We start from the raw sequence: 19,024 nt of genomic DNA, 5'->3' as shown, positions 1-19,024 counted from the left end.
GGCGTGGTAGCGCATGCCTGTAATTCCAGCTACTTGGAAGGCTGAGGCAGAAGGATCGCTCGAGCCCAGCAGGTCAAGGCTGCAGTGGCCGGGAGCGGCCACTGCACTCCAGTCTGGGTGACAGAGTGAGACTCCAACACAAAAAATAAAATAAAAAATAAAACACATATACTAAGAACGTTCTATAAGACAGTCTAGAGATCTACAGAGTAGGAAGTGATAGCTATGGTGATCACTGGGTGAAGCTCTTTGGCTGTCTACTGAGAAATGTGTCATTTTGCAGGCATGGGAAGCCATGAAAAGTTTGGGCAAAAGAGTGATCAGCTCTTTAAGGAATTAAATGCAGAAGTCATGTGCAATTTGGAAAAAAGAAGTAAACGACTAGAATTCAGAAATGTAATTAGGGAAACATTCAGTAGGCTTATCCACAGATTATTTTAACTATTTCCTTCTTAAACAAGGAGAAGGAGGTCAGCTAATTTTCAACACTCAAGTGAAACATGACCTCCTGTGACATACTTTTCCTAACCATGCTCTTACCACCTCCCAGGACTGGGAGTTGCCCCTGCTGTGGACCTCAAAAGCTCCCTGTACTTACCATTTCTGGAACTGGCTACCCTGAGTGGTGATTGCCTGTTTACTTGTCTAACTCTTCCTTCTTACCCTGTGGTTCTTAGGGGTAGGAGCTGGGTCATATTTGTAATCATATCCCAGAGACTATCCACAGTACCTGGCGTCTAGAATCTGCTCAATGAGTTGTTGAATAGGACGAAAGCTCTCTACTCGTTTCCTATTTCAGCCAGTGGACTGATTTCTACTGCTCTTTCAGGTCTCTGCTTAGGGATCATGTTCTTCAGAAAAGTGTGTCTCCATCTAGCACTTACCTCCTTTAGCTATAGTTTCATGTGTAATTGCCTCTCTTATTAAGAAGATGACTGAGCTGGGTGCAGTGGCCCACGGCTATAATTCCAGCACTTTGGGAAGCCTAGTTGAGAGGATGGCCTGAGCCCACGGATTCAAGACCAGCCTGGGCAACTTGACAAGACCTCATCTCTACAATCAATCAATCAATCAATCAATCAATCAATCAATAGCCAGGCATGGTGGCGCATGCCTGTAGTTCCAGTTACTTGGAAGGCTGAGACAGAAGGATCGCCAGAACCCAGCAGGTCAACACTGGAGTGGCTGTGAGTGTGCCGCTGCACTCCAGCCTGGGTGACAGAGTGAGACTCTAACTCAAAAAAAAAAAAAAAAAGAAGATGGCTGTTTCATCCACAGAGGGACCCAAGACATAGGCAGAGATTTAAGTTCCACACAGCGTTGAATCGCGTATATCCATGTTCTTAGGGGGCCACCGTAGGAGACCCGAGAAAAGCCTCTGCGTTGCCTCTCTTTGGGTTCTCTCCTCCGCCCTGGTCTATAGCCACATCCCACCCTACAGTCAGGGCAAAAAATTCTGGAAGGGTTCTTGATTGAAAAAAGAGTACTGTATGTCCTGTCCAGAGAAACCAAGTAGAGACAAAAGCAAAGAGTGCCAATGTTTACGTTGGCTTTGTTGATGCAGCTGTTCTCTGGATCACGAACCCCTGTCGAGACACTGAGGCAAAGCCCTCAGGCCCACTCTTTTGGCCATGAGGAGAATGGCTCCTCTTCCTTTGTTCCATTCATGAATGGAGCCATCTTTAGACAATAGGAGTGGCAACCTTTAAGAAGAGGAAGATCTCTCTCTCTCTCTCTCTCTCTCTCTCTCTCTCTCTCTCTCTCTCTGTCTGTCTCTGTCTCTCTCTGTCTCTCTCTATCTTTATCTATCTATCTATCTTTCTCTCTGTAATTATTGTTTGTCTCTCTGTGTGTGTGTCTCCCTGTTTCTTTGTGTGTGTCTCTCTCTTTCCTCTCTCTATCTCTCTCTGTCTCTCTTTCCCTGTATCTCTTTTTTCCTCTCTCTCTTTCTCAACTCCCTCCTCTCTGCTTTCCCCTCCTTTTCTCCCTTTCTTCTCCCCTTCTCCTTTCCCCCTCCCCCCTGTCTGTCTCTCTCTCCCCCTCCCCCTTCCTCCCTCCTCTTCCCTCTTCACCTCTCTCCCTCCCCTATCTCTCTCTCCCTCTCCCCTTGCATATGGACTGAGGAGAGGCCCAGAAGGCACACAGTAAGAAGGCAGTGGTGTCCAGCCAGGAAGACAGCCCTGACCAGAAGAACCCACCCATGCCGGCACCTGATTTTGGACTTTCCAGTCTCCAGAATTGTGAGAAAATAAATTTCAGTGGTTAAAAAAACATCGAAACTAGAAGTCAGAGCATAATCACTAAATCATGTGGTAACAGGTAGAGAGGTATCCCAAGCAAGCAGGCTACTTGGAAAGATCTATACTAAATTATGTAGTGTCTAACAGGTAACCCAAAGAAGAAAGTCAAAGTCCAAAAAATGGCCCCGAAATTTGGAGATTAAGATAGGCCCTGAGAAATCAACAATAAATCCCTGCAAGATCAGGGTAAGCACAATGATATCTGAGATGGACTGGGGTACTGAGCAGATGACAAAACAAAAAGCCCATAACTAAGTGCAAGGTGAAAACCTGGACATCTCTAGATCTGAAAAGAAACTCATGGTCTAGAGACCGGAATACAGTAAGCGTGATTCAAATCCTGGATGCCAGAGAGTTGCTTTGCATTTCTTTTCTTTTTCTTTTCTTTTTTTTTTTTTTGAGTTGGAGTCTCACTCTGTTGCCTAGACTGAAGTGCAGTGGCACGCTCCCGGCCACTGCAGCCTCAACCTGCTGGACGCTGGAGATCCTTCCGCCTCAGCCTTCCAAGTAGCTGGAACTACAGGCACGCGCTACCACGTCTGGCTAATTTTTTTTTAATTTTATTGTAGAGATGAGGTCTCGCCAAGTTGCCCAGGTGGGTCTCGAACCCGTGGGCTCAGGCAATCCACTCACCTCAGCCTCCTCAAGCGCAGGATTACAAGCTGAGCCACCAAGCCCAACTGCTTTGCATTTCTAAAACTCCTTCCTCCTCTCAAAAACCTTCACCTCACCACCTCACCTCTTCCTGTTCATCCTTCTCTAAGTCAGAGGATGTTTAGCAAAATCAATCCCCAAATCTGAAAATTCTGAAATGTTAGAGCCACATGGCAATAACAGAGGGGAGAAGGCAGATAAAAAGGCTGGATCGTAAGGAAATATCAATTCAATATTCAATTATCTAAGTAATGGTGTGTGCAATAACCAGGCTTATCATGAAAATCTCACTCATTATCTAATCAATTTTTTCTTTTCTTTTTTTTTTTTTTTGAGTCGGAGTCTCCCTCCGTCGCCCAGACTGGAGTGCAGTAGCCGCTCCCGGCCACCGTAGCCTCGACCTGCTGGGCTCCGGCGATCCTTCCGCCTCAGCCTTCCAAGTAGCCAGAATTACAGGCGTGCGCTACCATACCTGGCTGATTTTTTGATTTATTGCAGAGATGAGGTCTCGCTGCCCAGGCGGGTCTCGAACCTGCGGGCTCAGGCAATCCATTCACCTCAGCCTCCTCAAGCGGATGACAGGCTGAGCCACCGAGCCCGGCTAATTTTTTTCTTTTTTAAAGTTAAAAAAATGACCACATCTGGTAAGCGTTTGTAATTTGAATCAGCAGACAGGATTTTGGTTAGATGACACTGCCAACTGACAGATCAAAAAACATGGCGGTATTCAAAATGTTTCATCCCCAAGTGGATCAGTGGCCTAAAGTGCAGGAGTTTACATGAACCATCTTTAAAAGGAGAATGTATGTTGCCTCTTGTCGGTAAGAAAGCTCTCATCTTAAATCAAGGGTTGTCATACTGCCAATCTCTAAGACACATTTATTTGCTTAAAGGAAGTGAACTTTAAGTCAAACTTCTCACCTGCTAAGTTATAACTTACTCCAGTCAGTAAGATCCAGATAGTTTCAAGATAGTAACAATCAGCACAAATTATAGTCATAATAGATGCATGTCAATAGCCTATAATGCTTACAAGAGGATGCCTATTTGTTTACAAAGAGTATAGTTTTTCTTTCGAACACCTTGCTTTGTAACATAGGTATATTTGGGATTGAAATGGAATAAATACATCATATTCCATGTTTATAAGAAATGAACAAATAATGTGTACAACTTTTTATTGAATATCTTGAATGGATTATATAACTCTTAAGGGCTTTGTGTTTTCCAAATATCTTAAGATAGCATCTTTCCTAGACACAAATTACAAAATCAAATTCTCTATTTCTAGTTTGGTTTGTTTCTAAATTCGTCTTTCTTGCACATTATAAATCACGTCTTATCCATATTGCAAACCATATGATGTTTTTAAACTGGTATCTTTATTAATGGCAATATGTAAGTATAAATTCAAAAGCAGCATTTCAGCAGCTTGGAATTTAATATCAATTGTTATTAAGTTCAATGCTCTAAATAACCATTAACTGGATGATTAGCAAGATGGAATATACATTTTAAAATAACATAAAGAATGTTGACTAAACCTTTAGTCATTACACTTGAATCTGAAAGTTTAATCGTATGCCTTGAAATGAACTGCTCTCAGAAATAGAAGGATACAATTTCAGGATTTTAAGTTCAGAGAAATCTTCTTAGCAAAGTTAGTAGTGTATCAAATAAAGCCACAACAGCCGCGTTTATTATGTTTCAGGTTGCTGGAGTGGGTCAATGCACTGGTGAAATGATAGATTATATTTCAGAAACACAGAAGGGAGAAAAGGACAAAAGTACTAATTAAATCTGAAACTTGTATAATTCTGGCGTGATAAATACACAAGAGAATACGGTAATTCCAAATGTCAGCCTCATTTTAACTGAACTTCTAAAAAATTTTAATAATGCTTTAATTTTTCACCTTTATATATAACTGAAGGTCCACTTTTAGCAAAGGTCTGAAAGAGCCCAAATGCAAACTTAGATATCTTGTTCTTACGTTTTAAAAAAAAGTGCAGAGCAAGCAGCCCAGGCAGCAGGGCACATTTTCATACCCTTGTTGCTCTGGAGGCAATATAGAGAAGCCGCCATAAATCATCTCCTGGCTGTATACGATTAATTTCATGTTCTGTACTTGTCCTCTGCTATGTTTTTTGCTGTTTCTTATTTTATTTTATTTTTGAGGTCACTCTCGGTTGGAGGTGAAATGCCTGAGCTCCATATTAAAATATCACACGGTGGTATTACAGCAACAAGTTTTAATAACCAAATTCGGGGTCATTCCCTCCAAAAGTTTTTAAATTAATTGTCAAAAACTGTCAAAGAAAAAATAACTTGCAACTCCCTACCCCTTTCTAAGATAAGAAGATATTAAATGGGTTTATTGCATAAGTTCTTGAAGGATAAGACATTCCTGCGAACACTGCGTATTTTCACAGGTGTCTTTTATCTTATTTGCTATTACCCTAGAAATGGTTTCAGACTTCAGCAGGGTGTCTTACTATTTGACTGATTTGCAGTAACACAGGAAAAAAACCTTTTTTTAATAATTTCCAGAATAGCTATTCTTCCAGACGGGAGTCTACGGATCCTTAATGCTTCTAAATCAGATGAGGGAAAGTATGTTTGCCGAGGGGAAAACGTCTTTGGGTCTGCTGAAATTATAGCTTCAGTATCTATAAAAGGTAAGCACACGTGACTCAGCGTTTTACCAGCATAGTTTCATGGCCTTATCAAAAAGAGAATAAATACAATATGCATGCATATATCTTTGCACGTATGAGTGTGTGTGCTCGTGTTTATAAAATACTTTGCAAACACAGTGCTAACCCAGCCAGATTGTCACTTTTCATCACTGAGGGGACCATAAAGGAAGGAACTCCTTATTGGTAAAAATTTGGATATTTTACTATGAATAAAATTTGTGACAGATTTTTATAAAAAGCTTTTTGAAGCTGTCATCAGCGCTCAACATTTAAAATATGTCAACAGTATAAAAATATTTCTCCTCTACTGAGAATCATTTTAGCATCAATGTGTAATATTCTTTTGTTAGCGATTGAACTGGGGATTTGGGACAAAAGGGAATAGCATAAGGAGGACCTGAGGAAGGGTGACCGTGGAGTGGCCTCAGATGAACCGGGACCAGAGAGGACCACTGACGTCTGCGTCAATGAAGTCTGTATAGACTTTTATTCTTTAGTCTAATAAATATGACTGCTCATATGTTTTCTGTTAGTTTTCCAGCTCTCAAATGAACTACATTTCAAGCCAAACCATACTTTTGAGACTCTATATCATTGTTTAGTAGTAAAAAAAAATATATATATATATAATATCTTTGGTGGCAAAATTACTTATTTTTCATAACTGAATTGTATCATAATATTTTTATTGTGCATCAATCATATGGCAAATGATACTTTGGTCATAAAATATGGACATGCTGACTTTTCTCTGTCTTTAGAAATCAGAATGATCAGTACTCTGATACGTGACAAAAGAGGAAAACGTCAAGTGAGGAAAAGAACAAGATTTGAAAGTTGATTTCATTTATATCATGCTTTACTGGAATCCAAACCAACCTTTCCATCCTCTCCCGTCCCTTCTTGGTGCTAGTCAGCCTTTTTCAAAATAAGGCCATAGTAACTCTGCGAATTTTTAAAAACAGCAACAAAAATCTTTTTGTTCATTATGAGCTTAACGGGATATTTAGTTACTCAGAACACTCAGCCCTAAAAGCTTGAAACTATAGTGTCCTGTGATTCTCTGTCATCTCTGATGAAGCCAGAACCTAGAATGCCATGCAGAATATCTGACTTCTAGACTGTTAATATTTACAGTGGTATTCCTGTTCTGGGGTTGCATTTTCCTCTCAGAGACTGCTCAGAAAGGGCTCGCTCTGTCACCCAGGCTGGAGTGCAATGGCACAATCATAGCTCACTACAGCCTCAAACTCCTAGGCTCAAGAGATCACCCCCCCCGCCAGCCACTCAAGTGGTCAGGACTACAGGCATGTGCCCCCACTCTCAGCTAATTTTTACAAAACTTTTGTTTGTAGGAATGGTGTCCTCTATGTTGTCCAGACCGGTCTTGAAGCATGCTAAAGAATGTTAAAGAATCTGATCAGAAGTGGGGTTTCCTCAGACTATAGTATTGCCAGCAATGAAGCTAGAACAGTAATATTACACTATTGTTGTTCACCACTTTGTCAGTCTTGAGGTATCTACAACCAAGAATCTAACTGAAGACACCAAGCCAAAATCTTGGCTTCATCACCTCCCTACTATATTCAAAACAAGTCAAATTATAGTTATTTCGTTACTAACTTAAATAACCCTGAGATGTGGAGCCTCTATTCATTGATTCAAAGTTGCTGTAACCCTAGTAAAAATGTCTGTATTTTAAAAATTTACCTGAATCACTAAGTCATTAAGCATAAATGATGTTTTCTCATTGTTTCTAGTGTTTTCACCTGTTTTCCTATATTTCAATTAAGCCATCCCCTACCTGTCAAAAGTGGTATCTTACAATTCGCAGCAATTGCCTCTTTTTCTTCTTTTCTACCCAGAAGAGGGCTTTGTAGAGTGTAAAGCAAATTCAAGGTAGTGTGGTAGCAGGAAAGTATTTCTACCTCTGCTAAAATAGTAAATTGAGAGGAGGGGCTTTGTGTTGCCTTGTAGTATCCTATAACCTTTTAGGAAGTGAACTCCTCCTTAATTCTTCCTTCTGATATGTGAAATATGTTTTATTGTGAAAATCTTTTTATTTTATTGTACTGAGACAGGGATCGCTCTGTCACCAAGACTGGAGTGCAATGGCACAATCATAGTTCTCTGCAGCCTCAAACTCCGAGGCTCAAGAGATCCTTCCACCTCAGCCAGCCAAGTGGCTAGGACTTCAGGCGTGTGCCTCCACTCCCAGCTAATTTTTTAAAACTTTTTTGGTAGAGATGGGGTGTCACTATGGGACCCAGACTGGTCCTGAACAACTGGCCTCAAGCGATCCTTCCACCTTGGCCTCCTAATATGCTGGAATGACAGGCGTGAGCCACTGTGCCTTGCCAAAATCCTTTTGCTTATCTGATGATCCTTAAATGTGGTCAGAGAAGCTGCGGCTTCTTTTTTTTTTCTAATTTTCTTCCTTCCAGAATATATCAAATATGGCTTCTAATTACAGACTCTCCCGTCTGTTTAAATTCAAGTTACTTCTTAATAGAAACAGGGACTCTTAAATCATTTGTGCCCTGCATAAGCACAGGAATATGCCCTAGCATATAGTTATGGGATATAGCTAGGAATATACCCTAGCTAATAGTTAACTTTATAATAGTTTATTGAAAGATGTGAGAAATCTGGCATATGTATCCGGAGCAGCTGTGTCAATATAGGTTCTTTGTTTTTCTCTATTATTTAAAATTATATAAATGCAAGGAAACAGGACATGTTGATTATGTTAATTAATATATCTGTATTTCTATAGAACCTACAAGGATAGAACTTACTCCTAAAAGAACAGAGTTAACCGTGGGAGAAAGCATCGTCCTTAATTGCAAAGCAATTCATGATCCTAGCTTGGATGTTACTTTCTACTGGACTCTGAAAGGACAGCCTATCGATTTCGAGAAAGAAGGTGGACATTTTGAAAGCATCAGGGCCGTAAGTGAATACACTTTTACTCTTTGAGAAATGATTGTAGAAATGTTGACTCAAATGTAAAAACTCTTATCTATGAAACACTAAAAAATAGGAAAAAAGCAATGATAAAAATAATTACTTTTGTCCATGGTTTTATGCTGTATCAAGCTGAAAGTAATATGTAATTAAAATCCCCAGTAAGAAATTGAGAATACTTCATTATGTAAATCTGGTTTCTCAACCACTTTTATTTATTTCACTATTATTGCCAGTATTTACACAGTACTCCTCCAAAGTTATGTTACTACATAAAATGGCTATTGCATTATTTAAAGCACTGTTCACAGTAAGTATGATGCAATAAACAAAATGTCTGCCTGACCTACTCCTTAAGAAATAGTAATTTTTAGAGGTTCTTTCATCTAGCACAAACTCTAATCTCTGTAGATTAAACATGCAACCCATAGTTGTAAATGCACATCAACTTTAAGTCTGCATTCACAGACATACTCACTCCTTGTCCGCCAAATCTTTTTATTTAATATCTTCTTTTAAATTATGTATCTATGTGGCAGTCAACTGAGTGGAGTGGGAAATCTTTTTCACTAAGTCCTATGGAACCATAGTAGTGTCTTAACTCTATGGAGAAGTTCAAAGAGACCTCTTCCTCCACTGACTTCTTTAAAATGTAAAAAAGAGTAACATAATTACGGAGGGAGGAGAAAAAGACAGATGGAACTGGAGTGGCAGAAAAGGAGAGATTTTGGCTGAAATCTCTCTTCTATCTTGGCTAAAAAAGATGGATCCAAATACAATTTTTGCCTACAAATTCAATTTCAAATGCAGTTGTGTACTTGTTAATATTCGTTTATTCTTCCCTAAACACGTTGGGACGCGTTGGAGAACCATGGCTATAGTGAGCCCAAATATTTAAACTCATTTCGGCTAGATTTTATTTTAAAGGTTATGTGATACAGGGACAACAGCCTTGAATCCAAAGTCAGAATTCTCTGGATCGGGTCCCAGCTCATTCTCCAATCAGCTATGTAACATACAGTCAGTCACTCACTTTGCTTGGCCATTAAGCTCATGGAGAAATGAAGTGAAAAAGTTGGACCAGATAATTTCTAAGATACTTTCCCACTTTATCATTTGATGAATTTATATTAGAAGAAGAGTAAATGTGACCTCTCTGTGTTGCATTTGCCAATGTGACAAAAATCAAACACCTTCCTCCAAATTATTCCTTTCAACCTGGTTTACTTTGCAATCAATGGGAGAAATTATTTAAGTAAGAAATAATTATCGACCACAGTGTTCACCATCTCATTAAATAAATTCATTTTAATTATACGTGGTTAAATAAGTTATATGCAAAATATTTAGATCATGTCAAATTAAATTCATTTTCCTCTATTTTGTGATTTTCTTTCTTCCTTTACCTTGGGTTGATAATTCCTTCCTGCAAACTTTATAACACGAAGGACATAAAACAGAACCAGAAAAATATAATGCAAAATTATCACATTTTAGCAACAAAAAATATGCCTTTAAAAATATATGTTAGGATTGTAGGGAAACATCCATTTGAGTGATAAGATATATACTGTAAAAATATGTCTAAAATCAATAGTTTTTCTTATAAGTAGTCGCCCTCTTTATTCTAAAATACCAATGAGAAATTAAGGGACCTGGTGAAGTTATATGAATCTTGGTTTTGTCTCTTATATGTAACTATCTTAGGTTGACGTCATTCGTTAGTATCAATAAATACTTTAAATCATTTTCATAAGTTTGGAAGTTAATAACACCTGCTATATTCCTCTTTACATATATAGTGCTCTTACCCCTGAAAGTGCAAAATTGACCCCTTACATTATGCAGTTCCTTATAGTTACAGACCATGTGGAAATTGGGCTCTGGATTGAAAGAGTGATAATAAACTCTAAGACAGACGAACAAAGCAAATTATCATACTGAGAAGTGAAGAAAACGTTAACTTTAAAGCGTAAAACTAAAATACGCTTTCAGTATATTTGGAATAATTTATGAAAATACATATGTACTTAAAAATATTTGGAAGCTTCAAAACTGTGAAGTGTAAAAAAGAAATCATCTTTGTCCCAATTGCCTGCAACACTAATTGGGTCTTGGCTGGCTTCAAGGACACACACTAGAGAGAACACTATTGTATTGCCATGAAAAGACAAGGAGAAGAAAGAACAACATTCTACTTCCCTTCTGCCTTTCTCCGTGTGAAAGAGGTCTGGGAAATAATACGTTTTAGGAGGAGGAATAAAAATGATACAAAGAAAGGAGATTTGGGATGCCTTCTGGGCTTGGGGATAACTTTTGTTTGGAAGGCCAAGGAAAGACTGTGGGATTCAGAGTGCAGGATGGACTCAGATGAGAACCAAGACCTGCCCCAAGACTCAGAGGAGAACCACGGAAGGGACCTTGGGGTTTCACCTTAGGGTTGAGCGTGCCCTGGCAGAGTGAAAAAGCCAAATGGGATTCCGGGACTTAAGCAAGAGTAGAGTATGATTTGATTGGAGCACTGTCTAGGCTAAATGCCCTGAGACAGACCCCTGCCAGAGGGTGATTAAATGAAGCTAAATCAGAAGAGAAATGCGTTACCACTGCATAGCGTAAGATCTAAAACACATTAACCAAGTCTCTATGAGAAGAACAGAGATATCAGTGGTCGCTATGTTTATATCCTGTAGATGCCAAAATACGATTTAGTGATGATGCTATATTTTTCAATTAATTGAATGGTGTCTTTCATACACAGTCATTCGTGTGTAGACAAAACTTGAATCAAATTTTTGCATGCAGAGTTTCTGACATCTATATACAACGTACAAAGACTATCACTTTTTGACTGCATTTCAAGAGAGTAAGTAAACATATAATCACACCAGGTTAAAAAAAATAGTATTGCTTTGAAATTTAAGTTAAAACATGAAAGCGTTTCTACTATTTCTCTTACCCTCTTTTCTTAGGCCACATTTTTACAAACCCAGCAATCTGACTAATTTGGAGTGAATCCATTATTGAAGTCACCGTTGAAAGGGGCCAAGCAATCGATGAGGCTGTAAATATCTGATCCAGTTCACCTAAATCACTTTTCTGGCAAATTATATGAATCAACTGAATGTGGCAAATTAGTGAGGCTCTTCTCAGGATTTTAACTCAATGTAGTTCTACAAGCTAAGCATTGTGGGGGTCCAAAGTAAAAGACATGAACCTTCACCTCTGAGAGAACACAGTTTCGGGGCACAAGTAGCAGGATGAGTTGTGCTCTGTGCGATGGAGCTATCCCCTGGGGGGCGGGGAAGGAGGGCTCTGTGTCACCAACTGGTAGGAGGGGGTGTATTTGAGATGGAGCTGGTTAGCTGATTTTGCCAGGTACCACAGAGAAACTGCATTTCAGACAGAATGAGCCCGTCAAGCAAAGACAGAAAGGCAGATAAGCGTAGTGTTACGCTTTAGGAAGACTGAGAACTGTGGTCTGGTTCTGCACAGTGAGGGGGCACAGGAGACAATAAGTCAGTATTTTTGTATAAATTTAAGAGGAAACAACAGAGAGAGGCCTCGAAGGCCCTGATTTCCGAGCTGTAAAATTTGAGTTTTATTTTGAGTGCCGCAGAAATCCACATGATTCAGATTTGTTTTTCAGGGAGATAATTCTGACAGCTGTGTGGACCAGGGAGTGAATCGTTTCTAGATTTTACATTCAGCGTAGACTGGTTAAGCAAAGGTTACAATGAGACAGCCATTATAAGCTTCAACCTTCATAACCAGGCTTTTATCAAATACAATCATTTATGCTTGTGTTTTGACACAATGTTGGATGTTGACCAGAGGTCTGCAGGAATCCCTTTTTCCCCTCAGAATGTCCACTAGTAGCTAACTAAGCATTGCACTGTGGCCCCAAAGTCACAGTCTCCATGCAGGACTGTGGTGATCCATTATTTTCCAGTGACTTGAAATCTTGTAATTGTTCCTATGGGATATAAGCACGTTTCAATTCCTATGAGGCATAAGGAACTGTTACACTGAATATCATGGCAGCCTGTAATTTGTGAGTTTGTTTTGTTTTTTTCAAGCACAGATAAATATCTCCCATATGTGTCATCAGAATGGCCTACATGAGAATTGCCCTTTTCATTGGGAACATTCCACTGGAAACTTGCTGAATTGTAACTCAATGGACAACTGCACCCCAATGCTTCATGCAGCACGGTCCCTGGTAGTTACCCAGTTCTCTGGCTATAGCAAGACATTTGGGAGGACAGGGTGAGAATTTTGACCTCATTTTTTAATGCGTAAACTGAAGAAGAAAACTTTCCAAGCTCACATAAATTGGGATAACAAGGTGAACTATCGTGATTTTTAAGCTATGTTCTGTAGTCTCTTTTTTGTAAAGCTACCCTCTCCACATTCATTGACCTTGTCTATAGACTGTAGGGAAATAAAAATAAAAGAAAGAATTGTCTCTAGTCTTCAGCAAGCATAAAGGTGGTACAGGATATTAAGTCAAGAAAAATATGACCAGGAAAAAATAATTACTACATGTTCAAGTGACAGCCAAATAGTGTTGGCAATTGCAAAAGAAAGAGATGAATGTGATCTTTTGTTTTTGTGGAGAAAAACAAGATGAAGAATTGATTGAACACCTACTGTGTGCCAAGTACACAGTATGTAAAACACAGCAAGTTGATTATTCATAACAACATCATGAAGTAATATTATTTGGGAAGAACATGCTCCTTGACCTACGAAAGTAGAATTTGATTAGGCAAAAAAGAAAGAGAAGGGCAGTCTAAGGTGAGAAAAGATACTGTGTCTCAGGACTGCGAGGGGTCGTAGAGATTATTGAGTTAGTTCTAGGCTGATCCACAGATTCTCCTTCAGTATCAGAGTGTATGTGCAATGAGGAGCCACTCCTTGGGGTCCATTCCATCCCCAGGCATTGCTGAATGTCAGAAGGTTAGAATGTAGGAGTGATGGTGATAGCCTGTATTCCAAGCACAGGAATCATAAGAAAACATGTCTTGTTCACACCCACGGTTTTTGTAGAGTCTTGGCTGGACAAAAGAAGACACAATATAAACCCCCTAATGCCTTGAGAATTCGGGGTTAGCGGAAAAGCTTTAGCCTATTTCAATTTTCCGGTTATACATGCTTCTATTCCTCTTTGATCCACATTGAAATTAGCTTCTCTAAGAAGTAAAAAGTCTTGGAATAGAGCACAGTAAGCACTCACTTGGCACTACTTTCTTTCCTGATTGATAAGTTCTGATGGTGTCAAAAGCAACGAACTTGTTGAGCGTGCTGCCAGGGTTTGCTCGGTCACAGAGCTGCGGGATCTCCTCGGCATCTGTCCCATTCTTTTTTTTTCATTACATTAGCATGGGTAAGACTGAGAGCTACTTCACCACTAAGCAGAAAGTGTGCAAAAGGGCAGAGGCTGGAACAAAGGATCTACTTCTCTTAGACTCCTCCTGTTCACACGTAATATCCATGCTTCCAAGCAATATGGCCTCCAGGACTCAGAGACCTTCCCGGTCTCCGTCTGGCTAAAGGATTATCCTCCCATCAGACCAGCTCCAGCCTCCTGGCTTCTCTCTCTTGCTCGGAACCCTGGCAACCTAGTAATAAATCAACTTTCTGTTCGCTGCAGTCTCTTGACTGACACATGTTTGCTTCCAGTCGTTCCCCTGATTTAGCAACAACAAAAAAGCCATTTTGTAATTTTAATAGGACAGAAATATACAGTAAGTAACCAATCAAAACTTGGAGGCCAGGATGGAAAGAGGTTACCTCCAAGGGCTTTTGAATTTGAGGCCATCTCAAAAAAGTGTGCTATGTCCATTCTCCCTGACTTGTCTGTGCTAAAAAAAAAAAAAAGTATCTCCACCCACAATCTTCTCAAGGTCTAAATCAAATCGTTTCCATAGCAAATAAGAATGTCCATCTTTCTTTTAGTATGTGTTTCATATAGTTAAAATATGCCATTTAAATCTGTGATTCTATGCATTTTATGTATTAATGAAATAAGCTAAACTACAGGGGCCCTAAAAGAAAGGGTGAATGTGTCATTTTAATATTGGCCACTTTTCACTAAGACGGCTCATAAAATAGACACTCAGTCAATGCTTGTGAAATAAAAAATTAAAACTTGATATAAAGCATTTTCTCAGCTTAACAAACTGCTACATTATTTCAGAGATTTTAATACATCTAAATACATGAAAGTCTGCTAAAAATTGTTATTCTAACCAAATAATTTATTTCCTTGATTTTTAAATTTTTATACAGAATTAGAATTTCATGTTAGCACACTTTGGAATTGAATGAAAGACGACTTCCTTAGATGACATCTAAGACAGTCTATCATTAAGAGACTCTTCCTTAACTCCTGAGTATACCAGAGGGAACCCCCCTCAAAAAAAGCCAATTTATTTATTTAAAAATTGTGTATTTATTCTTACATGTTTAAACTTCAGTCACCTTCAAAGTACTCTTCATTTGATGTAATACACCAATGGTCGAGATACTTTTTCCACTGCTCGAAGCAGTTTTTGAACTTGTCAGTTTGGATACCTTTTAGTGTTTCTGCTGTTCTTTGTTTCACCTCTTCCATGTGGGCAAAATGTTTCCCTTTGAGGACTCTTTTCATCTGCGGGAAAGAAAAGAAAAGTCGCTTGGGGCAAGATCGGGTGAGCAGGGAGGATACAGCGGCACAGGGATCACACCGTTTGGGGTCAAAAACGACTGAAACTCAGTGCAAGGTAGGCACGTGTGCTCGTAGATTCCCCCTCATGAAATGGGCAAATGCATGGAAGGGATTTCCAGAAAAATTCACTGAAGCCTAACGCAGCCTCTCACAACAAGGTTAGCTGGACCCCTGATGCCGATGGGTTCCTAGAACACTTACCTAGCAGGGAAAGCCTGTACTTCCAGGAGCCTGCCCTCCAAAAAAAATTGATTCCTGATTTTGTTGGGGAGTTGAGTCCCCCTGCTATAATCTGCAAAGCACAATACAGTCTGGATCACAGCTGGAAATTAACACCGTATTGATAGTCCACCTCCATGTTTGCTCTGATTCACAGATTGTCCCACGGAGCAAAATGTGAAGCACACTTCTTCACTATCCGTCAAGATTATTAAAATTGGGTAATATCTCATAATTGTCACATATAAAAAGAAAGGCTTAGCCATCCAATTCATAGGCTTCACCTTGCTCATTGAAATATAATCTACCAAAACAGACTTTGTAGGTGTTCAGTAGGGACACAGAGCATTTTCATTAACTTAGAGGCTCCGTTTTTGATGGCTGTTTTATCTTTATGGAGGGTTTCCTAGCATTAGGTGTGATATGAATAGTCCCTAGTATACCTGAAATGGTTTTTTGGTGCAGAACTGCAGGTCTTTGCCGCCGCTGTTTGAGAGAGAAATTAAAGCTGTTTTGAAAGAGAAAGGCAATTTTTAGGGGGAATGCTAGGAAACATCAGATCAATAGCTCGGCTTCTGTGATCTCTGAGAGGATACAAATAGCTGTGCTTCCCAGAGCCAGCTGAGATAGTTCAGGCTATTGGATTGGGAGAAGTGAAGAATGAGAAATAGAAAACACTCCTTATCCCTTAGTGAAATTTGCACTCCTGGGTTGGAAACTCCAGAAATTAAATTGTGCTGCTAGCTCACTAATTCAGAAAGTACAAAATGCTCGCATGCGTCTAGGACTCCCTCCGTGCTTCTCTTTTGGACGTTTTATTTGTTTTCCTTCAGTGGTGTTTATCCACGTCGTACATATGTTAGTTAACTCAGGTTAGATTTTAATACTCTTATAGTCTTCTTGGATTTTTTGAATCCAACAAAAAGATGAATTTCTCTTGAATGAAGTGCCTGTGTCTTTGGCTATGTGGCTATTGATAGCCCTCAGTGGGTTGTTATAACCTTTGTAACTGCTGCTACCCTTGACCCAAACGTCCACCTGGTTTATTTCAGTGACGCTTGCTAAAACCAAATTCTCGCCTAACTCGAAGTCACTTTCAACAATGAGTTGCTTACTTAAACTAATTAGTCTTTCTAAGATGCTTAGCCAACTTCGAATGCAAATTTCTATTAATTATCCTGTAATTGCACATTAAAGAGCAATCAATGGATCTTGACTCTAAGTCACTTTCCCTTCTCAATCTGATGAAAGCTTATTTTTAGAAGGCGATAAAAATCTGTATAAATCATATATGTACTGTAAACAGTTTAGAATCAGTAAATAAACAATCAGATAAATGCATAATATCAAATCCACTCTTTATAAAATCATCACTTTCCACGTGTATCAAATGTTCAAGTCAAGTTACTGAAATGAGTACTTAACTTATCTCCCATGCCTGCTAATCATCTTTTCTCAATATCTTATTTTGCCTGTATCCAGTGTTTGCTTTTGTTTCATTTCTTAGAAAACTGCTATTCATATCTTCGTTTAAAAATATATATCAATATCTCCCTCTTGTTTCCCTTGACTTCTCTCCCCTTGACTCTTCATATTGACTCAAGGGCCTGTTCAAATGAAATAGGAAGGGTAATTAATGTGTCCATTTTAACTGAAGTTACCACAAGTCAGCGTAGTCGATGCTGTCGTGTGTTGCCTAGACCCCCCTGCGAGCCGGAGGTCCTCCTCCCCAAGTTATGGAGAGACCTGGAGACTGACAGCTCTCAACTGTGGTTCTCTCTGGAAACTGCCTTAAGCCAAAGAACGCTGTCCAGCCCAAGTTGCACTCCACCCCCAGCCCATGCCCAGTGCATGAAGATGATGAGTGCATAGGGGTGATAATGAAGACCAGGCCCCTATCCTCAAAGTGAGAAACATCTCAGCTCAGGTGTCCTCCATGGGATTGGCAGAGCCCTTTGTGACCGCTTCCTCACTGCCAAATACTACTCTCTTCGTTTGCTAACAAGTGTTGAGCCCAGTGGCTCTCCGCGGTTGGGTCTCCATCTCAGAGTCTGTTTCTCTGAAACCCTAACCTGACAACTACAGTGGCCATACCGTCACTGAGAAAACACTGGAAACAGTATAGGCAGTCATAAAACAATAATAACTCTCATCTATTAACTGCAGTTGGATACCTGGCAATGTGCTAGACTTGTCAAACGTTATTTCATTTACTTCCCTCAAATACCCTGTAGTACATAAATTTTGCTGTTGTTATTAGTTTTTGGGGGGGTTTTTTGGTGGAAGAAGAAAAATACATTTAGAAAGATAAACAAGTTTTCTCAAATTTAAATAATTGTTGCATATGAGAGTTTTTCAAACTAAGATTGAACTCTAATATAGCACTATATTTTATCAAACCTGGGACATACCTATAGTTATTTAGCAAGATAATATTTTAAATGTCCTACTCAGTCAATTTAATATTAAATTATATCAGCTTGTGAATAATGTATATAAATACCCTTCATCCATTTTAAAATTTGAGTCAATTATTTTCATTGCTGGTCATGTTTTCATATAGTCATCTAAAAATCACTCGTTCCTATGAAGTTTATACTGTGATTATGTGGTTACATTTACACTATATGAGATCTTATTTTCTAATAATTGTACCCTTCGCTATTATTGGCAATCTCCTGTCCTTTGCAAAAAATGTGTTCCTGATTATATATATAATACATATTATAAATATATATATATATATATATATATATATATATACACAATGCGGCCTTATAAATCAGACTTTTGAAAGTTTAATCATTTGAGAATAAATTTCAAACAGTATTACTGTCAGCTTAAGACCTAAACTAAAGTATATAATTAGAATTTTACATACTTAAAAGACTGTTTCCACCTGCATATGTATTAGTTCATTGGATTGGCACAACCACGTTGTGAGTCAGGTAAGTTACATATAAATGAGGAAACGGAGCCCTAGGAAGAAAGAGGGTACAGGACCTCATTTCCAAGGGCTTGAGCAACCCAGGCCCGTTTACACAACACAGTCACTATCATCACTTGGGCTTCTTGGAGCTTAAGACTTCATTGCCATGAACAGTCTTCCAAACCTGTTTGCCATTTTAATGCAGACAGGAAGAACTATGACAAGCTGTAAATCTTCAGTGTGGCTTTTTGAAAACCGAGGACATAAAGAGATTGTGTTTCTCACTAAAGTCTTTTAACCTCTTCAGCCGGGCAACTAGGCCTGTTTTTACCATATTTACCTGATCACTATTAAAACGTTAAAAGTGTATGTTCGGTAAGATAAAAATCCATGTAAAAAAAATTCTTCCATAAAAGTTGCTGGGAATGAATTGAAAAACATCTTAAAATACTCTGCTACACGTGCCTCTTCAGATGTTCTGTGGGTGTGTTTTCCATTAATTAAAGCTCACTCTTCTGGCTGCTGTCATTGTTTCATTTTATGGTGT

General features: G+C 39.1%; 1 protein-coding gene across 1 annotated transcript in view; it reads left to right on the top strand.

Moving 5' to 3' along the window:
* Nucleotides 1-19,024, top strand: part of LOC103274562 (contactin-5) — a 517,374-nt gene that overhangs the window by 359,481 nt on the left and 138,869 nt on the right. Inside the window, exons 11-12 of the mRNA XM_008072000.1 lie at nucleotides 5,505-5,632; nucleotides 8,430-8,605. Of these exons, the coding sequence (XP_008070191.1) occupies nucleotides 5,505-5,632; nucleotides 8,430-8,605 (304 nt within the window). The remainder of the gene's footprint in view (nucleotides 1-5,504; nucleotides 5,633-8,429; nucleotides 8,606-19,024) is intronic.

The sequence above is a fragment of the Carlito syrichta genome, unplaced genomic scaffold (genome assembly GCF_000164805.1).
Source record: "Carlito syrichta isolate Samal-C Ts95f unplaced genomic scaffold, Tarsius_syrichta-2.0.1 Scaffold314806, whole genome shotgun sequence".
NCBI lineage: Eukaryota > Metazoa > Chordata > Mammalia > Primates > Tarsiidae > Carlito > Carlito syrichta.
This window is presented reverse-complemented; position numbering and strand designations above follow the sequence as displayed.